The sequence below is a fragment of the Carassius auratus genome, chromosome 6 (assembly GCF_003368295.1).
Source record: "Carassius auratus strain Wakin chromosome 6, ASM336829v1, whole genome shotgun sequence".
Classification (NCBI taxonomy): domain Eukaryota; kingdom Metazoa; phylum Chordata; class Actinopteri; order Cypriniformes; family Cyprinidae; genus Carassius; species Carassius auratus.
The window spans coordinates 19,041,206-19,056,726 of NC_039248.1; the positions used below are offsets into that span (position 1 = coordinate 19,041,206).

At 39.7% G+C, this 15,521-nt stretch overlaps 1 protein-coding gene across 13 annotated transcripts in view; it reads right to left on the reverse strand.

The window, feature by feature from the left end:
* lrrc7 (leucine rich repeat containing 7) overlaps window positions 1-15,521 on the reverse strand; it is a 106,915-nt gene that overhangs the window by 11,948 nt on the left and 79,446 nt on the right. For 5 of the 13 annotated variants that reach the window (XM_026264652.1, XM_026264658.1, XM_026264639.1 and 2 more), the window contains 10 exons: window positions 11,811-11,910; window positions 11,597-11,721; window positions 11,186-11,374; window positions 10,079-10,201; window positions 8,932-9,018; window positions 6,901-7,012; window positions 6,121-6,301; window positions 2,808-4,515; window positions 1,776-1,925; window positions 230-355 (listed from right to left, as the gene is read on the reverse strand). In XM_026264652.1, coding sequence (XP_026120437.1) covers window positions 230-355; window positions 1,776-1,925; window positions 2,808-4,515; window positions 6,121-6,301; window positions 6,901-7,012; window positions 8,932-9,018; window positions 10,079-10,201; window positions 11,186-11,374; window positions 11,597-11,721; window positions 11,811-11,910 — 2,901 coding nt within the window. The remainder of the gene's footprint in view (window positions 1-229; window positions 356-1,775; window positions 1,926-2,807; window positions 4,516-6,120; window positions 6,302-6,900; window positions 7,013-8,931; window positions 9,019-10,078; window positions 10,202-11,185; window positions 11,375-11,596; window positions 11,722-11,810; window positions 11,911-15,521) is intronic. The other 8 variants (XM_026264644.1, XM_026264631.1, XM_026264703.1 and 5 more) reach the window with 5 other exon arrangements.

Sequence of the window (15,521 nt, forward strand, 5' to 3'; positions counted from 1 at the left end):
TTCAGTGATAATTTTTGAGTAAATCAAAGAATAAATTATGAATCGATTCACACAAATAAAAATTATGATGTTGTTTTTAGGAAACTTAATGACCAAGTAAAAACATATTAAAATGTTTTGTGTTGTAATATTTACAGTTATCATGAATATGTTCAATTTACTGCCCAGCCTTAGTACATCCTGTATCCAAAACACAGAATTGAAAAATTACTCTTATCATAACCGATACCTTTTTGATGATATTCATGTTCTCTGGTGGCACGTCTCTTCGTCCCAGTGAATACGGTGCCCACTGGCTACTTGGGGAAACCACTTCTTGTCCATTATCTAAAATATTGCTCTGTTGTGAAGGTGTCTGAAAGGATATAGTGCTGTCAGCAAGCAGAATTCAAGACGGTGCTCTAGAATGACACCGCTTTTACAAAATGTAAAGGCATTTTTGCATGGTAAAATTCCAAATATTGTGAGTCGGTTCTAGGCCTGTTGCACAAATCTGCTTTCAGTGACTATACTACTGAAGTCAAGAAGGTGAACTGGCTTTTAGCATGGCTCATTACAATGGTAACATTAAACAGCTAAATATTTATTAGTTATTTTATATAAATAATATAAAAAATTATATAAATAATATATATATATATATATATATATATATATATATATATATATATATATATATATTTACACACACATTTCTTTCAGTCTTGTAAATGCATTTAAATGAAAAATATTTTTCACAACTATCTCTTAAACTTATTAACACCATAGAATATAAAAAAAATAAAAAACTCTGGACAATCCCTGAGTTTGTTCAACTAACTTCATGCAACAAGCACAGCCCACTGTAATTGACACTTGCAATTCAGACACTTTAAAATGCTGAAATAACACTTAACTACAAAGTATATCTGCATTTATGTCTAGTTAAAACGATCTTCCAATATGTGATCTATATATGATAACAATTTATTCTACACAAAATCTGTTTAAATATTTTTTGCAGTTAATTGCTTCAAAGAAATATTGAGCTTATTTGAAGTAAAAAAAAAACACTTAAAAACTATAACTAACCAATTTAACTTAAGTAATTGAAGCTAGCTTACAAAAAGGGATGTTTGCATTAAAATAAATTACAAATACTCCTGGTGCAGTGCTAATTCAGCACTTGGTAGGACTTGATTTTGTGTAGTTCACTATCCTCTACTCTCTTACAGTATTCACCAAACACCTGTTGGTGAATAAGTAAATAGAGGTTGGTGAACTGTGCACACAGATATTAAGAATAATAATTAGTGAATTCACCACTAATTGTTTAAATATGAGTGATTCAGTTTGATATTTGGTGTAATTTTAAAAGGATCAAGAAGGCCTTTCATAAATGTATCTCTACTGTCGGTCACAGATTGCTTTGTTCTGTGAATTAAAGACAGAGGAAGACTGTAGTGCATAGACCAAACACAAAGACTGAGCACATGCAACAGAAAACACCTATATATGTTTAACATCACAGTGAGAGACAGTGTCTAGCCTGGAACTCAGAACAGCTGAAGTGTTAGATTAGTGTTAAACTATGGAATGTGTTCGATGGTCTGCCTTATAAAAAGACTATTGTAGTGTACAAAAAAATGTGCCAAAAATGATTATATTACCACTGTTTTAGAAGTTAAAGCAGAAGCCGCTCAAAAGAGAGAGATCTAAAAAGAAAGCCTTCATAGGAGATATGTTCATTTTACTTCTCCATGCTGAAACTGGGGCTGAAGTTGCTTCATACTCACATTCGGTAGAGGTAGCCACTGAGTTGTTTGGTTTTCATGCTTTGTGTTATTGTAAAAGTTTATTGTCATGCTTCTGCTGGCATGCGGTGCAGCATAGCCTCCAGAGTACAGCATGCCGAAGTTTACTGTGTTGTGCTTAAGGACAGCGCTCTGATTGGAGGGAAACAACCACATGACATGAGTGAATGGGTGTGCCACACAGAAAGGTCAAAAGGCTGTGGCTGGGGATACACTGGACTGCACATTGCTGCAACAGAGTGAGTAAGCTTGACAAACAGAACAACAACAGAACGTATTTACTGCCTATGTGACACATTAGTGATACACAGCGGTTACGTTTACAGTATATTAATAGCAGCAGTGTAGGACTGAACAATTACGTGAACAATGATGTATGCTGTAGTACTGTAATCCACTTACACAGAAACAAAGGTATGTAACTGGGTGAATCTCAGGAAAGAAATGTCAGGGTCAAATTCCACCCCAATTAAAAAGAAAAAAGAGAAATTATATTTTGCCCAAAAAAATTGATGCAATTTGATTTCACATTACTTTAAAAGTGAGAGCAATTTATTAAATGTGAAACAATACCATAACTATAATGTAAAATAAGTTTTAATTAAAAATAAAAATGTTTTTTACTCTCAAATATAATGTTTTTTGAGAAAGGGGAGAGTTTGATTACATTTTATGAAAACAATGCCAATATATATATAGAGATCCTAAGAAAAAAAATCATTTTTTTAGGCAGAATATAATTGTATTTTATTTTCTTTGGATTTTGGTCTGAAATATGTCCCAGACATTTCTTGATAGTTCACATGAGATTCACCCCTATGTTCATGTGTCTAAAAAGCCTTCATTTAAGTTGTGTGTACTCCAAACATATTGTATAAAACATTGGTTATTGAGATCTCAACAATTATATAAGACTAAATAAAGACATAATAAATTATTTATTTCTTTAAAATACTGAGAGGTTATATAAAATCCAAGCTAACAAAGAATAAAAAGCAAAGCATGCTTACTCACCCGGTCTAGCCTCTTTGATTCAATGTGTCTAAGCAGCTGCTGTCTCCAATCTACTGGCATTTTGGAGGTCGGGTCCTCTTGTTTTTGAGGGACAGATCTCATCTTCATGTCAGCTTCAGGGCTCTTCTCAGTGCATGTACTAAGATTGTAATCTGAAGGCAATTTCTCCAGCAGTGCAGCCATGGTGGGTCGGGCAGACACTGGCCTTGCCTGAGATGCCCCATATGTCTCTGTGCTGTAGCTCCGTGCAGACAGGGGGCGACGTTGTGTCAGACTCTTGGTGGGGTAACCCATGATGGGCTTTTTGGGTTCTTGATAAGACGAGTAATCTTCGTCATACCTACCATTCCTCTTGTGGAACTGGGTGTCAGAGATTGTAGCCAAGTTGTTCTGTTGTTCCAGCATGCTCTGTTGAGACCTGTTGTAGTGCTCTGCCAGCTGCATTTCTTGGTTCTCAGCTACTCTGCGGAACAGCGCCATCTCGGTCGAACTTACCAGAGAGTCAGCGCGCCTCAGGAAGCCTGGTCTGGAGCGCTGGGGCTGGACCGAGAGCTGTGGATTGATGGCATCATCGGTGACTGCAGTCTGAGCAAATGAAAACATCTGTTCCATTGGAGGATAGCCTCGGTAGCCTCTTGGGCTCACGAGTTCCTTTGCCAATGTCTTCCCAGGTTGGTTTACATATTCAGGGGCATTGGGGAATGGCGGAGGAACTCTCCTCTCCGCTTTCATAACATCCATGGCTCTTTGTGGGTTGAAGCTTTGGTCAAAATGGTAAACTTTCTTTGGGATGGCAGGTTTCTGTTGCTGAGAGCCTTTCAAACCAAAGCCATCCAGATCATCGTCCAGCATTGGAGCAGATTGGCTCCTGGACATGCTCTGTTCTAGAGGTACAGGGAGGTCCGCTCGATCAACACTTCCCTGGTTTTCTATGCTAGAACTGTAGCTGTCCAAGGGGATGCTGTAAACCCTGTACGACCCCATATCGATTTCATCTATGCTCTGAGATTTCTTAAATTTCGCTTTTACCTCCTTCATCATTGGCGAAAGTCTTTCAGAACTCTTGCTAAGAACCATAGTGCCTAATTTGTTCGGTTCTTTTACACCCTGGACATGCGCAGAAATGTTGGGATGACCTCGTCCCATCCCTGAGTCCGTAGAGTCCAGAAACCCCCAGGCTCTATTTGAGGGAAAGGTGCCGGATAGTTCCCCCATCTCCTGTTCGAAGTCTTTACGATCAGGATTGGGGCTGTTGGCTGGAGTAATTTCCAACTTGGAAGGAAAAGCTGTCCTGTCCTCGAAGGGACTGGGAGTCCTTGTCCAGTTCTGCCAGGGGTTAGAGGAAGGAGGCACTTCAGTTTCAGGAGTGGTGCGAACAGTGTGGAAAGTGAGTTGTGACTGATCAAGCTCTAGAGGAACTCCCACAATGCGCTCTTGTCTCATGAGAGGCCGCCGGCCATGTGCCATTGAGGCACTCCGGGGCTTTGAGCCTAGCATGGGGTTTCCAGCGCTGCTGTTTGGAGTGTCAAGAGGCGTCTCCTCTGCAACGAAACCTGTGTTATCGTAGTGGGGGGCATCGTTCCAGCTGTCGAAGGTGTCGCTCAGTGGCCGCCTCTCACCTCGTTGCTGCAGCGTGCTGGAAGGAGGTGTTTCCCTCTGGCTCAGAAGGGGCTTACTTTCAATAGGCTTTGGAAAAGACTGAGCCAGCCTGTTGGAAGTATTCAGACAAAATACATTGGAGATTTTAACAGTGCACATAGAATAGAACTGTGTAAACAAGAATATGGCCACGGTATGATATGACAAGCAAATTCGATATAATATATTTCAAATATAGATATCAATTGATAAAACTTAATCCAATGACTTGATTACACCTCTTCTATGATTCGTTTATATATACATATTCAAATCAATTGGAAGCCCCTGTAGACCCTCAAGTCAAGGTCAATAAGCCTCTTATAATATATATATATATATATATATATATATATATATATATATATATATATATATATAAATTACTTTTAAAGTAAAGCACTGCAATATTTGTAAAAGTCAAATTCCTTGTTTATTCCTTCTTGGGACCAAATCTGCAACATCTGAGTACAGCCCAAATTTAATCGGTTATCACTACCCCAACAGAACCTCATTGCTCTGTGTATTTTTGCTTTATTTTAGCATTTCACTTGTTGTCTTCATTTAATGTTGGAGATGAAATATTGAAAATTACATTTAACTGAGCCTACAACTCTTTTAATATAGTCGAATTTGTTTAAATTGAAAAATTCAAGAAAAATATTGCTGTGGTTGACTGCCATCCTCATCAATTAGATTTTCAGTGTTCATAAAATGTTGCATAGGTAATACTTCTGCAAGGATTTCAAAACAGAAATCTCTCCAAGAGCTCTTCTGAAGAACAGGCAGTGGAATGAGTGATAATTTCAAGTTTTTCAGCAGTACTAATATTATAAAACATATATTGTAATTAACAGCTGCACTTTATTCAAGATGGCAGCAAGAGAAGTAATGTTGTACGTGACTTTGAGCGAAATAAAAATTGTGATGTGCGTAATAACACAGAAAAACACCCTCAGACCCCAGAGGGTTAAACGAAAAAAACGCCCAGATAAGTTTCACTTAGAACCGTCATCAATTTTCTTGTTGATTAACTATAATGAAATTTAAAACGAAAACTTTCAATCCCATAAAAAGGCAAATAAGAGACACCCCTTCAAATGCACAGATTTGCAACCTACTCTATAACACTGAACACCAAATATTAAATGCAGTTCTGCGTTTCATGAATATTGCTTGTTAATGAAGACAATATGCTATTCCAGTGACGCAATAAGCCCCAAGAAGCTGTGGTTTACAGCGAATTTATAACAGCTACGGGGCGTTGTTAGGCACGATGCGAAGCTAACCTCCTTACCTATTATAAATTAATTGTAAACCACGGTTTAACAGGGCTTATTGCGTTTATAAAACAGTTATTCCATATATGTAGTAAGGTTTCATAGAATAAAATAGAGCAACATGTTTAATGTTATGAATAAAAAGAGTATTCTTCCACCAAACAATGAGAATTAAACAAAGGTGTATGTTTGTATTGTAATTTACAACAGCTTCGAACACCAATCAGAATCAAGGACAGGAACTATCCATTTTTGTAATGTCAGTTTTGGGCCACCCAAAAGTCAGTGAGCTGGATATTTAAACTGTTTGATCAACTGTCATGTCATATGACAGTGCACAGATGGTCTGTTAGTTCATATAAATGAATAGTGGCAGTGATTAAATTCTTGCCAACCTGTTGGTCCAGTGAGTCTGTGGTGGCCCCTCTTTCCCAGATGTTTGCAGATTACTGACATTTCCAGGTGGGTTGGAGGAGCCAGATGATCCCTGGGAGGGTGAGTAGTCTGAATAAGTGGCAGATGATCCGCTGTTGTTCAAACAATGCATTTTGTCTGGCTCAGACTCATCGGTGGACTCTGAATGCATTAAAAAAATATAATAGGTATAAAGGTATAGAAGGTAAAATAGTTTATATGCATGGGAAATTACTGTATTTTTGTCTAAAATAGACCCCAGTTATTATGCTTCACACAACAACATTGATTTCCAGTGTTCTCCAGTGCATTCACACAATGCATTTTGGGATTTGCAGAAAGATTTTTTTATTATTATTATTATTTTTTTTTTTATAAAAGAACTTTATTAATAAACATCAAAAAAGAATGAGGGGAAAAATTGTGAGTTTAATGTTGTGATGAAACGGAAGAAGCTGCAAGTCATTTTATTCTGTATTGTGACACATCTGAGTGAAGAAGAAATGAGGGCCAAGGACTTGATTGTATCTATTAGTTGTTGATTAGATGAATGTGTGCTTGCAGCCAATTGTAATGAGTTTTAGCAGAAGTCTGAATACGTCACCAAAGAGACCATTTCACTGGAAGATCAAGTTATGATATTAAATAAAAAGAAAAATTAGGTCAAAGAATGAATTGCTCACAATACGATCAACAACATTCGTTTAAAAAATAGATTTCATGCTGACTTTAACTCATACAGGCTTCTGTGTCTTACCAACCTTTTTTTTCCTTGCCCAGTAACACAACTTTTGGTTTGTACATTGCTGGCTCTACCAAAGTTGGCCGCATGTCAGAAATTCGGATATCATTAGGGGAGCCTCCCATGGAGTCCTGGAAACACAAGTGTCAAATTCGCAGTGAACTAATAATATAAAGGAATGAAAAACACAAGGGGAGTGGGGTGTGGTTTCCCTGCAATCAAATTACAAACGATCGAACAACACAAATTGTTTATATTAAAACTTATACTAAACGACATGTATAATCCAAATTAACGTCACAATGACAATAAATGTAAATCAACATCCAATTATATTGGAAACTGTTGCTGTACTAACTGCAAACATTTTGGCTATATGAAAATATGTTTGCCTAATTGCATATTGTATAAGAGATTCCAGTTCTTTTTTTTTTTTTTAAAGATCAGTAAACTAAAACATGAAATACCTCAGCAAAAACACATTAATGTAGCTAGTATTTAGGTTCTGTAAAGCTTTTACAGTATAGTGAAATGAGTCATTCATTTGAATATGCTTAAACAATTCCTTTCTTATATCACAGTGAAAGTTTCATGATTCTAAAATGCAAACACTGGCCCAAAATGACCTCAAAGTTAAACAAAGTTGAAGTAACAGAGTGTGATCTCACAGTTCAACATCAAGTAGAGATTCATCATTAGTAATATCTAGACTGTTATGATTCACAGGCCTTGTCCTGGCTTGTCTGGTCAAATCCCCCAGGATCAAATCAGTTGCTGCCAGCTCTTTCACAGCTGTCTATAGCAAAACTCACACCTCTCAGACCTGACTGTACATCAGCAGGCTGGCTCACACAACCGGCAGCAGAGCAAGAGGGAAGTCACATATCAGAAGACTCTCTCAGAACAGCCGCCTCCGCCCTTCTCTGCCTTTCATCTGGTCTTTTTTTCTGCATTGCTCCCTCACAACATGTCAAAAGAAATGTGACTGTTTAATTTGATACGGCAGGCTAATGGTTTCACACTTGTATTAAATGAATTGTGAACAAAATTCTGCATGGGGACAATTTAATGCATGTTGTGCAGTGTTCTAATAATAACAAATATTTTGGGGAGCCCAATATTTGGAATAAAAGCACTCTAATACACTAACATTCCATATTTGAATTCAGTAAAACAATTTCAGAAAATATACATTATGCTGACCAAAATAGCCAGATAAATTTATTTTATAAAATATTTTTTTAATTAAATTTTAATATGTATTTTAAGTAATTTTGTTACATATTATTTTAGATCTTGTATAAAAGTAAATGTGTAATGTTGATAAATATTTAAATAAACATTTTAAAATAAATGCTGTTGTTTTTCATCAAAGAATCCTGAAGAAAAAAAAAATTGTGAAACAGTGAAAATAAAAGAAAAAATGTTTTTGAGAACCAAATCAGCATATTAGAATGATTTCTAAAGAACCACGTGAAAACGAAGACTGAAGTAATGGCTGCTGGAAATGTAGCTTTGTCATCACAAGAAAAATATTTCATTTTATATTAGTTTTTTTAATTGTTTTTAATATTTCAAAATATTACTACTGCCTTACAGTATTTTAGATGTTTTTTTAAAAAGGCAGCCTTAGCATATTTGATTTTATAATACTGTTATAATACTTCTTATTTATTGTTTAATATTTATGAATATATTTGAAGTTAGAATGTTTCCTTTAAATGTCATAGAGTCAGCAAATCTCTTGCTGTAATAAGAAATTCACATGACACTTCAAGGCTGCGGGACAGTCTCCCCTTACCCTGAGTTGAGATATCTTGGGGACTATGACGATAACTTTGGGGTCTTGGTTCTGTCTAGCCCCCCTGTAATTTGAACACTGGCTTCATTACTTCATTATGGGAAACAAACCAATGCAAGTATTTAACAAATGTTTCACCCACAATGGGGGTGTCTGAAAAAATGAACTGAATTTGCTTTGAAGGCAGTTGAAATGAGCCACCCCATATGTTCAGCTGATTTTCTGCTGTCTTGTCTCTCAGCCACTTACTATGAGGCAGAAACAGGAAGAGGAAGTAACGGCCAGGCTCGTATTCTCTGGCTGTTGCGGCTTGGGAACGACGCGATGTAAAGAAATCTAAGCAAAACAAACATACATACATATATACAAACAAACAAACAAAAATGGATTCTCATGGTCTAGAAAGAAAGGAATGTGTAAGATACGTGAGGTTTATGGCACTGGTACTCCCAAGGTCCAGATAACCCTGATAATATTACGAATATTTGTAGCTCCACAGTTTGGCCGGGGGGTCTCTGAGACCATGGGGGGGAACAGTGTGAGGCCAAGCTGCGATGGAAACAATACACCATGCGCTTGTATGCTATTCTAAACAAAGAATTTCTACTGCAAGCGTAGAAAAGCCTTGCATCAATGAATGAATTATGGATGTAGCTGTGTTTGCGTAATCATTGAGATTTATTATAGTTTACTCAAATCATCTTAGCATTCCTAAATTCAATTAATATTTCCATATAGGAACCTTTAATGGATCCTCTTGACATTTCACGCTGACCTTTATTTTCTGTTTACTAAAAGATTTCCAGCTATATTCTGAGCAGTGCTACAGGATATAAAAATGAAGTAAAACACTGCGGGTCTAGATTTCTAGTAAATAAATGATTGTAGGATATTTTAAAAGTGAGTTAGTAAAAAAAAAAAAAAAAAAATGAAGCATACTACAAGGTTACGGTGACATTCAATACTAATTGCACCAGCTCTCTCTAATATTCATAGGCAAAGTTAATGACGTGGTCGTTTTTCTGTGTCCTAAACAACACTGCAGCTCTGGCGGTTGAGGAGGGGGGTTGCTGGCTGTGAGAGATGAAACATTTGAACTGATCTTTGTGTATTTTATCTCCACAGGTTCAGCTAACCTTTAACAAACACTCTCAGCAGCACTACTCAACACTCTGTATACACGCAGCCGAACTGACTCAGACACCGGGGATGCAAATACCAGGCCTTCAAAAACCAAAGAAACTACTGCCTGAAGTTTTAATATTATTGACATTGGATCCCTTATGTTTTGAGCTTAAAACAAGCTGCAACCCTGATATAATACGGAGTATAACTATTTTAAAAGAGAGACAATTAGAAGGGAAAACTTTAAATTATTAAAAGAGAAAAGTCATACTTCTGAGCTCTCGGTCAGATCCTCTTTGTCTTTGCGTTTTGGGATGTCAATGGCTGAGTTGAGGATGACACCTTGTTCGGACATTGGTAGTTTCGAAAAGTCTTTGACCTCTCGTTCTGTCACCTACAAAGAACACACACTAATCTACAAGTGTCTCATGATTCAATGACAAAATCAAATCTGAGATTTTAGCAGAGGTGTTTGTGTTACACATCAGAGAAGACAAGGTTAGCATCCGTTAATTTTAATTGTTGGAGAAAACTGGTCAATTGTAAGCTTTTTTTTCAATATTTTCATCTTCCAGATTTAAAATCCACATCGTGTTGACGTCAGAATTTGTGGTGAAGGACTACAGTACATCGTTAACATATCGGTGTCTCATATTTATTCATGAGACTGCGTGTTCTTATCCTATCCATGCTTTGCTTAATTGTTCCCGACAGCATGTGTTGATTTGCTATGACAGATGCTTCAGACTGTGAGACCACATACCCAGAGAAATGTTCATGGATCGAAGGAGTGTTTGTTTTTGCTTTGTAATAAGAGTTCCGCACAAACGCGATTCATTCACTTACATTAGTAAGTGTAACCGTTTTTACAACTCCTTGACGCAACCCGTCAAAAAGGCTTATATAAACACAGCAGAATAAGCCTTTAAAGTTATCAGAGGTGCAACAGCGTTTCACCTTCAAATCACCTTCATATACAAAATAAAGTATGTTTTGATGCAGATTGTAAAAGATGTCTCAACACCGCAGTCTGCACCATGCCCACTTTTTTAGCATTTTTAAAAACTGTGAATATAACCAGTGCTAAAATAGGAGGGTTTCATGACCCTTTAATATTCTATTATTATAATATAATAAATATAACGTTATTTTATATATATATATATATATATATATATATATATATATATATATATATATATATATATATATATATATATATATACCACAACAGATTACTAATTATCATTAAATCCATGTATTATTATTATCCTCATTATTATATGTGTTAATTAATGCATTAAAACTGTAATGTATATAGACATTGATCTATGAGCCCAAGTAGGCACTGTGACAAAATAAGATGAAGAAGCATTACCTCCTTAGGAGCAATGGGCCACTTGGGCTCATACTTGTCTTGGCTGTGGAGCTCCATATTGGTCCCAGAAGAACATTTTTCAGTGTTGAGGGGGTGCGTGGTTTTACCCACCAGGTTCTGCACTGACTTCACCATATTCTTTAGGTCTTCTGGGTAAGGGGTTGGATAGCGCTTCAGATTAATCTCAACCTGCAGATGGAGGGAAGAGGATTTAGCCCATATGGCAAAGATATGACCTTTTCTAATGCTTAAAGGTTTTCTTTTTTTTTTCCTAAATCCCAGCTAACCAGATACAGCAGTGGCCCTGGTTACATCTGATATTAACATCTGTGATCAGATCACCAGAGATGGATGTTAATACCAGGTAAATACAGGGCCAAAATGGTTCACATTTTCAATTCTTAAAGGGACCTTCACTTTTCCTGAGTTGTCCTCTTCTTCTTTCTTGTCCTCAAACTCAAATGCCACTGTCATCCTCTGCTGTCTCTGTTCCTCCCAAAGAGTGGGATTAAAGCTGTCACTGTCAGACTGGTAATCTGCAGCAGGGAAACACACATCCATCCAGAAATTTAAATCCAGTTAAATGTAAAATCAAAGGAAAGAGACACGGTTGATTTATTCTTACCCTCATCGTGCCGGGGCTGCTGAGGAAACATGTAGTTGGTAAGAACTCTCTGTTTGGTCTCAGGGTGAGCCTCTGTTTGAAGGGGGATAAGGGCCTTGGACTGAATAACAAAAATAATTGTTGTAAATACATGTAGCAAATCAAATGTATTAAATTGCAGTATGTATTTTGACCACTTTTAACCACATTTCACACATAATATATACAGTGGGTCCCTTAAACTATTTGAATACATAAAAAAAAAAAAAACATTACAAAGTTGTGAACGTGACAGAATTGCATCATAAAAATAACTCCAAGTGACATTTGGTTACAGTTATTGTAAAGAAATAGTTCAATCTAGATTTAAAAGTACATTAAGTACTTTATTTGTCCAAACCCTAACTGCTGCAACTCTACATAGTAGAAACTATAGTAATTTTAATGGTAAAACTGCTATTGTCACGTTCATGAACTTTCTGTTTCCTTTTTTGGTCTTCCTGTTCTTGTTTTTGTTAAGTGATTGATTCTTCCCACCTGTTTCCAGTTCCCTCATCACCTCCTGATTGTTTAACTACCCGTCCTGTTGAGTTCTCCCTCATCCGTGATTGTTTGTGTGCTAGCATGTTTGTATGGTTCCCAGTAGATGTAACTTGATCTAAGTGTTAATGCTAAATGTAATCTAGTCTATTGTCTTTGTCCTCCTTCTTCATCAGTAAACTCCTTCTTTGTTCCATATCCTCATCTCGCCCTTTGTTTGACGTTTAGCACTACCTTAGTTTATAACAGAATCACGGACCTTTCAGTGTAGTTAATTTAGCGGCGTTTTTCCTTTCATTTATTTATTTATTTATTTATTTTTTCTCCTCTCCCGGAATGTTCGTCCCAGCAGTCCGTCTCCTATGCCTGGAGCAACTTGACCGTTCGCTGGAGGACCACACCAGGGACTTTTTAGATCTGGCGTGCCTTACTCACTTCCCCGAGTAAGGCACGCCTACCAGCAAACGGTCCCCGAGAGGATTTCGCCGCTTTTGTGGAGTGGGTGCTGGAGAAAAACGGATCTTCATGGACCGTCAGCACCGCCGAAGAGGATATCTCCAGCCCCACTCCCGACCCAGAGACCAGCCAGCCACCATCACGCCGCACGGAGCCAGACCCCACCGTAGCCGCAGAGCCCGAGCCATCCACTGACAGGGAACAGGATCTCGAGAGCGCGACTGACCAGGTGTGTGAGCCGGCAACACCGTGCATCGTGGGAGTCCTCGTGGAGATCGAGGGCATGGAGGAAAGCCCTGCCCACACTCCTGCGACTGAGGGTGAGCTGTATGCTATCTCGGGAAGAAACATGGAGCAATTTACGGATCTAATGGACTGGTCTTTGGAGGTAATCCCTAATTTTCCTGTTTCCCCGCTGGTTCCGTCCAGCCCTGATCCCCCTGATACCCTCTCAGTCTCCCACTCCTACCTCCTCCAGTCGTTTCCTCTGCTCCATTTCCGCTGGTTCCATCCAGCTATGAATTTTCTGTTTCTCCGATGGTTCCGCCCAGCCCTGAGTTTTCTGTTTCTCCGCTGGTTCCGCCCAGCCCTGAATTTTCTGTTTCTCCGCTGGTTCCGCCCAGCCCTGAATTTTCTGTGTCTCCACTGGTTCCGCCCAGCTCTGAATCTTCTGTGTCTCCGCTGGTTCCGCCCAGCTCTGAATCTTCTGTGTCTCCGCTGGTTCCGCCCAGCTCTGAATCTTCTGTGTCTCTTGTGTTCCCTCCCGGCCTCCCTCTCCCACCTCCTCCAGGACCTGCTGGTCCCTCTGCTCCACTTCCGCTGGTTCCGTCCAGCCCTGATCCTCCCATCCTTCCTCTCTCTCCTCCTCCTAGACCAGCCAGTTCCTCTTCATCCCTGCTGGTGCCAGTCAGTCCCGCAGCTCACCCTCAGTCCGCGCCATCGGGGCGCGATGGTTCGCCGCTGGACTGCCAGTCTCCAGCTCCGCCTTGGCGTGTTAAGGCCCTGTCTCTGCCTCCAGCCTCCGAGGCCTGGACTCCTCCTCGGTCCTTCGACCCAGTGGCTCCGCCTTGGCTCTTAGCTCCCTTGTCTCCACCGTGGCCTGGCATCCCACCTGCTCCACCGGACTCCCTCGTCTCTCCGGCTCCACCTTGGTCAGTCGTCGACCATCCGCCGCCTCGGGACTCCACTCCTCTGGTTCCACCTCGTCACTCCATCCCTCCGGCTCTGTCAGGCTCCTCCTTCCCTCCGGTTCCACCTCCATCCTCGGTCGCTCCGGCTCCACAGCGGTCTGCCAGAACCCCGCCTCCGCCTTGGTCGCCTGAGCCTTCTGCTCCACCTAGGCCCTCCGGACCCTCGACGTCACCCTGGCTCTGTGGCTGTGCTGCTCCATCTTGGGCTCCTCACCCACCGGTGCAGTCTCCGCCTGTCGGCCCCCTGGTGTCGTTGACCCCTCCTTCACCATGGCTCCTCCCGCTGTCGACTCCACCATGGATCTCCGTCCTGGCTGGTCTCTGGTGGACCATCTGGCTCCTCCTGCTCCGGGCTCCTCCCTGGCTCCTCCCTCCATCCACTCCGCCCTGGTCCCTACCTCCATGCTCCCTCATCTCCTGCTCTTGGCCTGCTCCTCGCCCGCCTCCAGAACCTCCACCCTCCCTCCGCTGGTATTCCTCTTGCGGTGCGAGGACCCACCGTTCCGGGAGGGGGCGAACTGTCACGTTCATGAACTTTCTGTTTCCTTTTTTGGTCTTCCTGTTCTTGTTTTTGTTAAGTGATTTATTCTTCCCACCTGTTTCCAGTTCCCTCATCACCTCCTGATTGTTTAAATACCCGTCCTGTTGAGTTCTCCCTCGTCCGTTATGTTTATATGCTTGCATGTTTGTATGGTTCCCAGTAGATGTAACTTGATCTTTTGTTATGCACAAAACTAATAATGCATTCAGAAGTAGTGTATTGTGCTTTTTTCATTTAAAAGTAGGCCTACTGCTATATGAACAAAAGTTTAATAGCATTTGGTTTGCAAACACTTTAAACAAATAAGGTGCTTTTAACAGCAGTGTTTTATATAGGAGCAGTTAAAATATTTATTTAAGCCTAAAATACCCATGTCTCTGGGTCGGGAGTGGGGCTGGAGAAAGGATGAAGCTGATTGGTTAGTTCTTGTCACATGACCCGCGGTGCGCTTGCGGCATTCTGAAAAGTTTAGATGTTTTTACATTTTGCTGTATCTAAAACGTACCGAACCGAACCGCTATTCCACATTCTGCCCAATGTCCTTCAAGCAAATGTGCCAACTGAATGCTATGAAAACATACAGTGCTTAACAATTTATTAGACCACCTGTCACAAGACCAAAGACAAATATTTTAGGAATGTAATTTTTGGACAAATAGCAAACTGAAACAACTAAATATTATTTATTCACATAATAAAAAAATGGCCTCGTTTGCCTTTGATGACAGCTTGCATGCTTGCTGGCATTGTTGCTGATTGGCAACAATGGAAAATGGGGAAAACTGCTGATCTCACAGTTGTCCAGAACACAATCATTGACACCCTTCACAAGGAGGGTAAGCAACATACATTCATTGCCAAAGCAGCTGGCTGTTCACAGAGTGCTGTATCCAAGCATGTTAACAGAAAGTTGAGTGGAAGGAAAAAATGTGGAAGAAAAAAGATGCAAAACCAACCGAGAAAACGGCAGCCTTATGTGGATTGTCAAGCAAAATCAATTCAAGA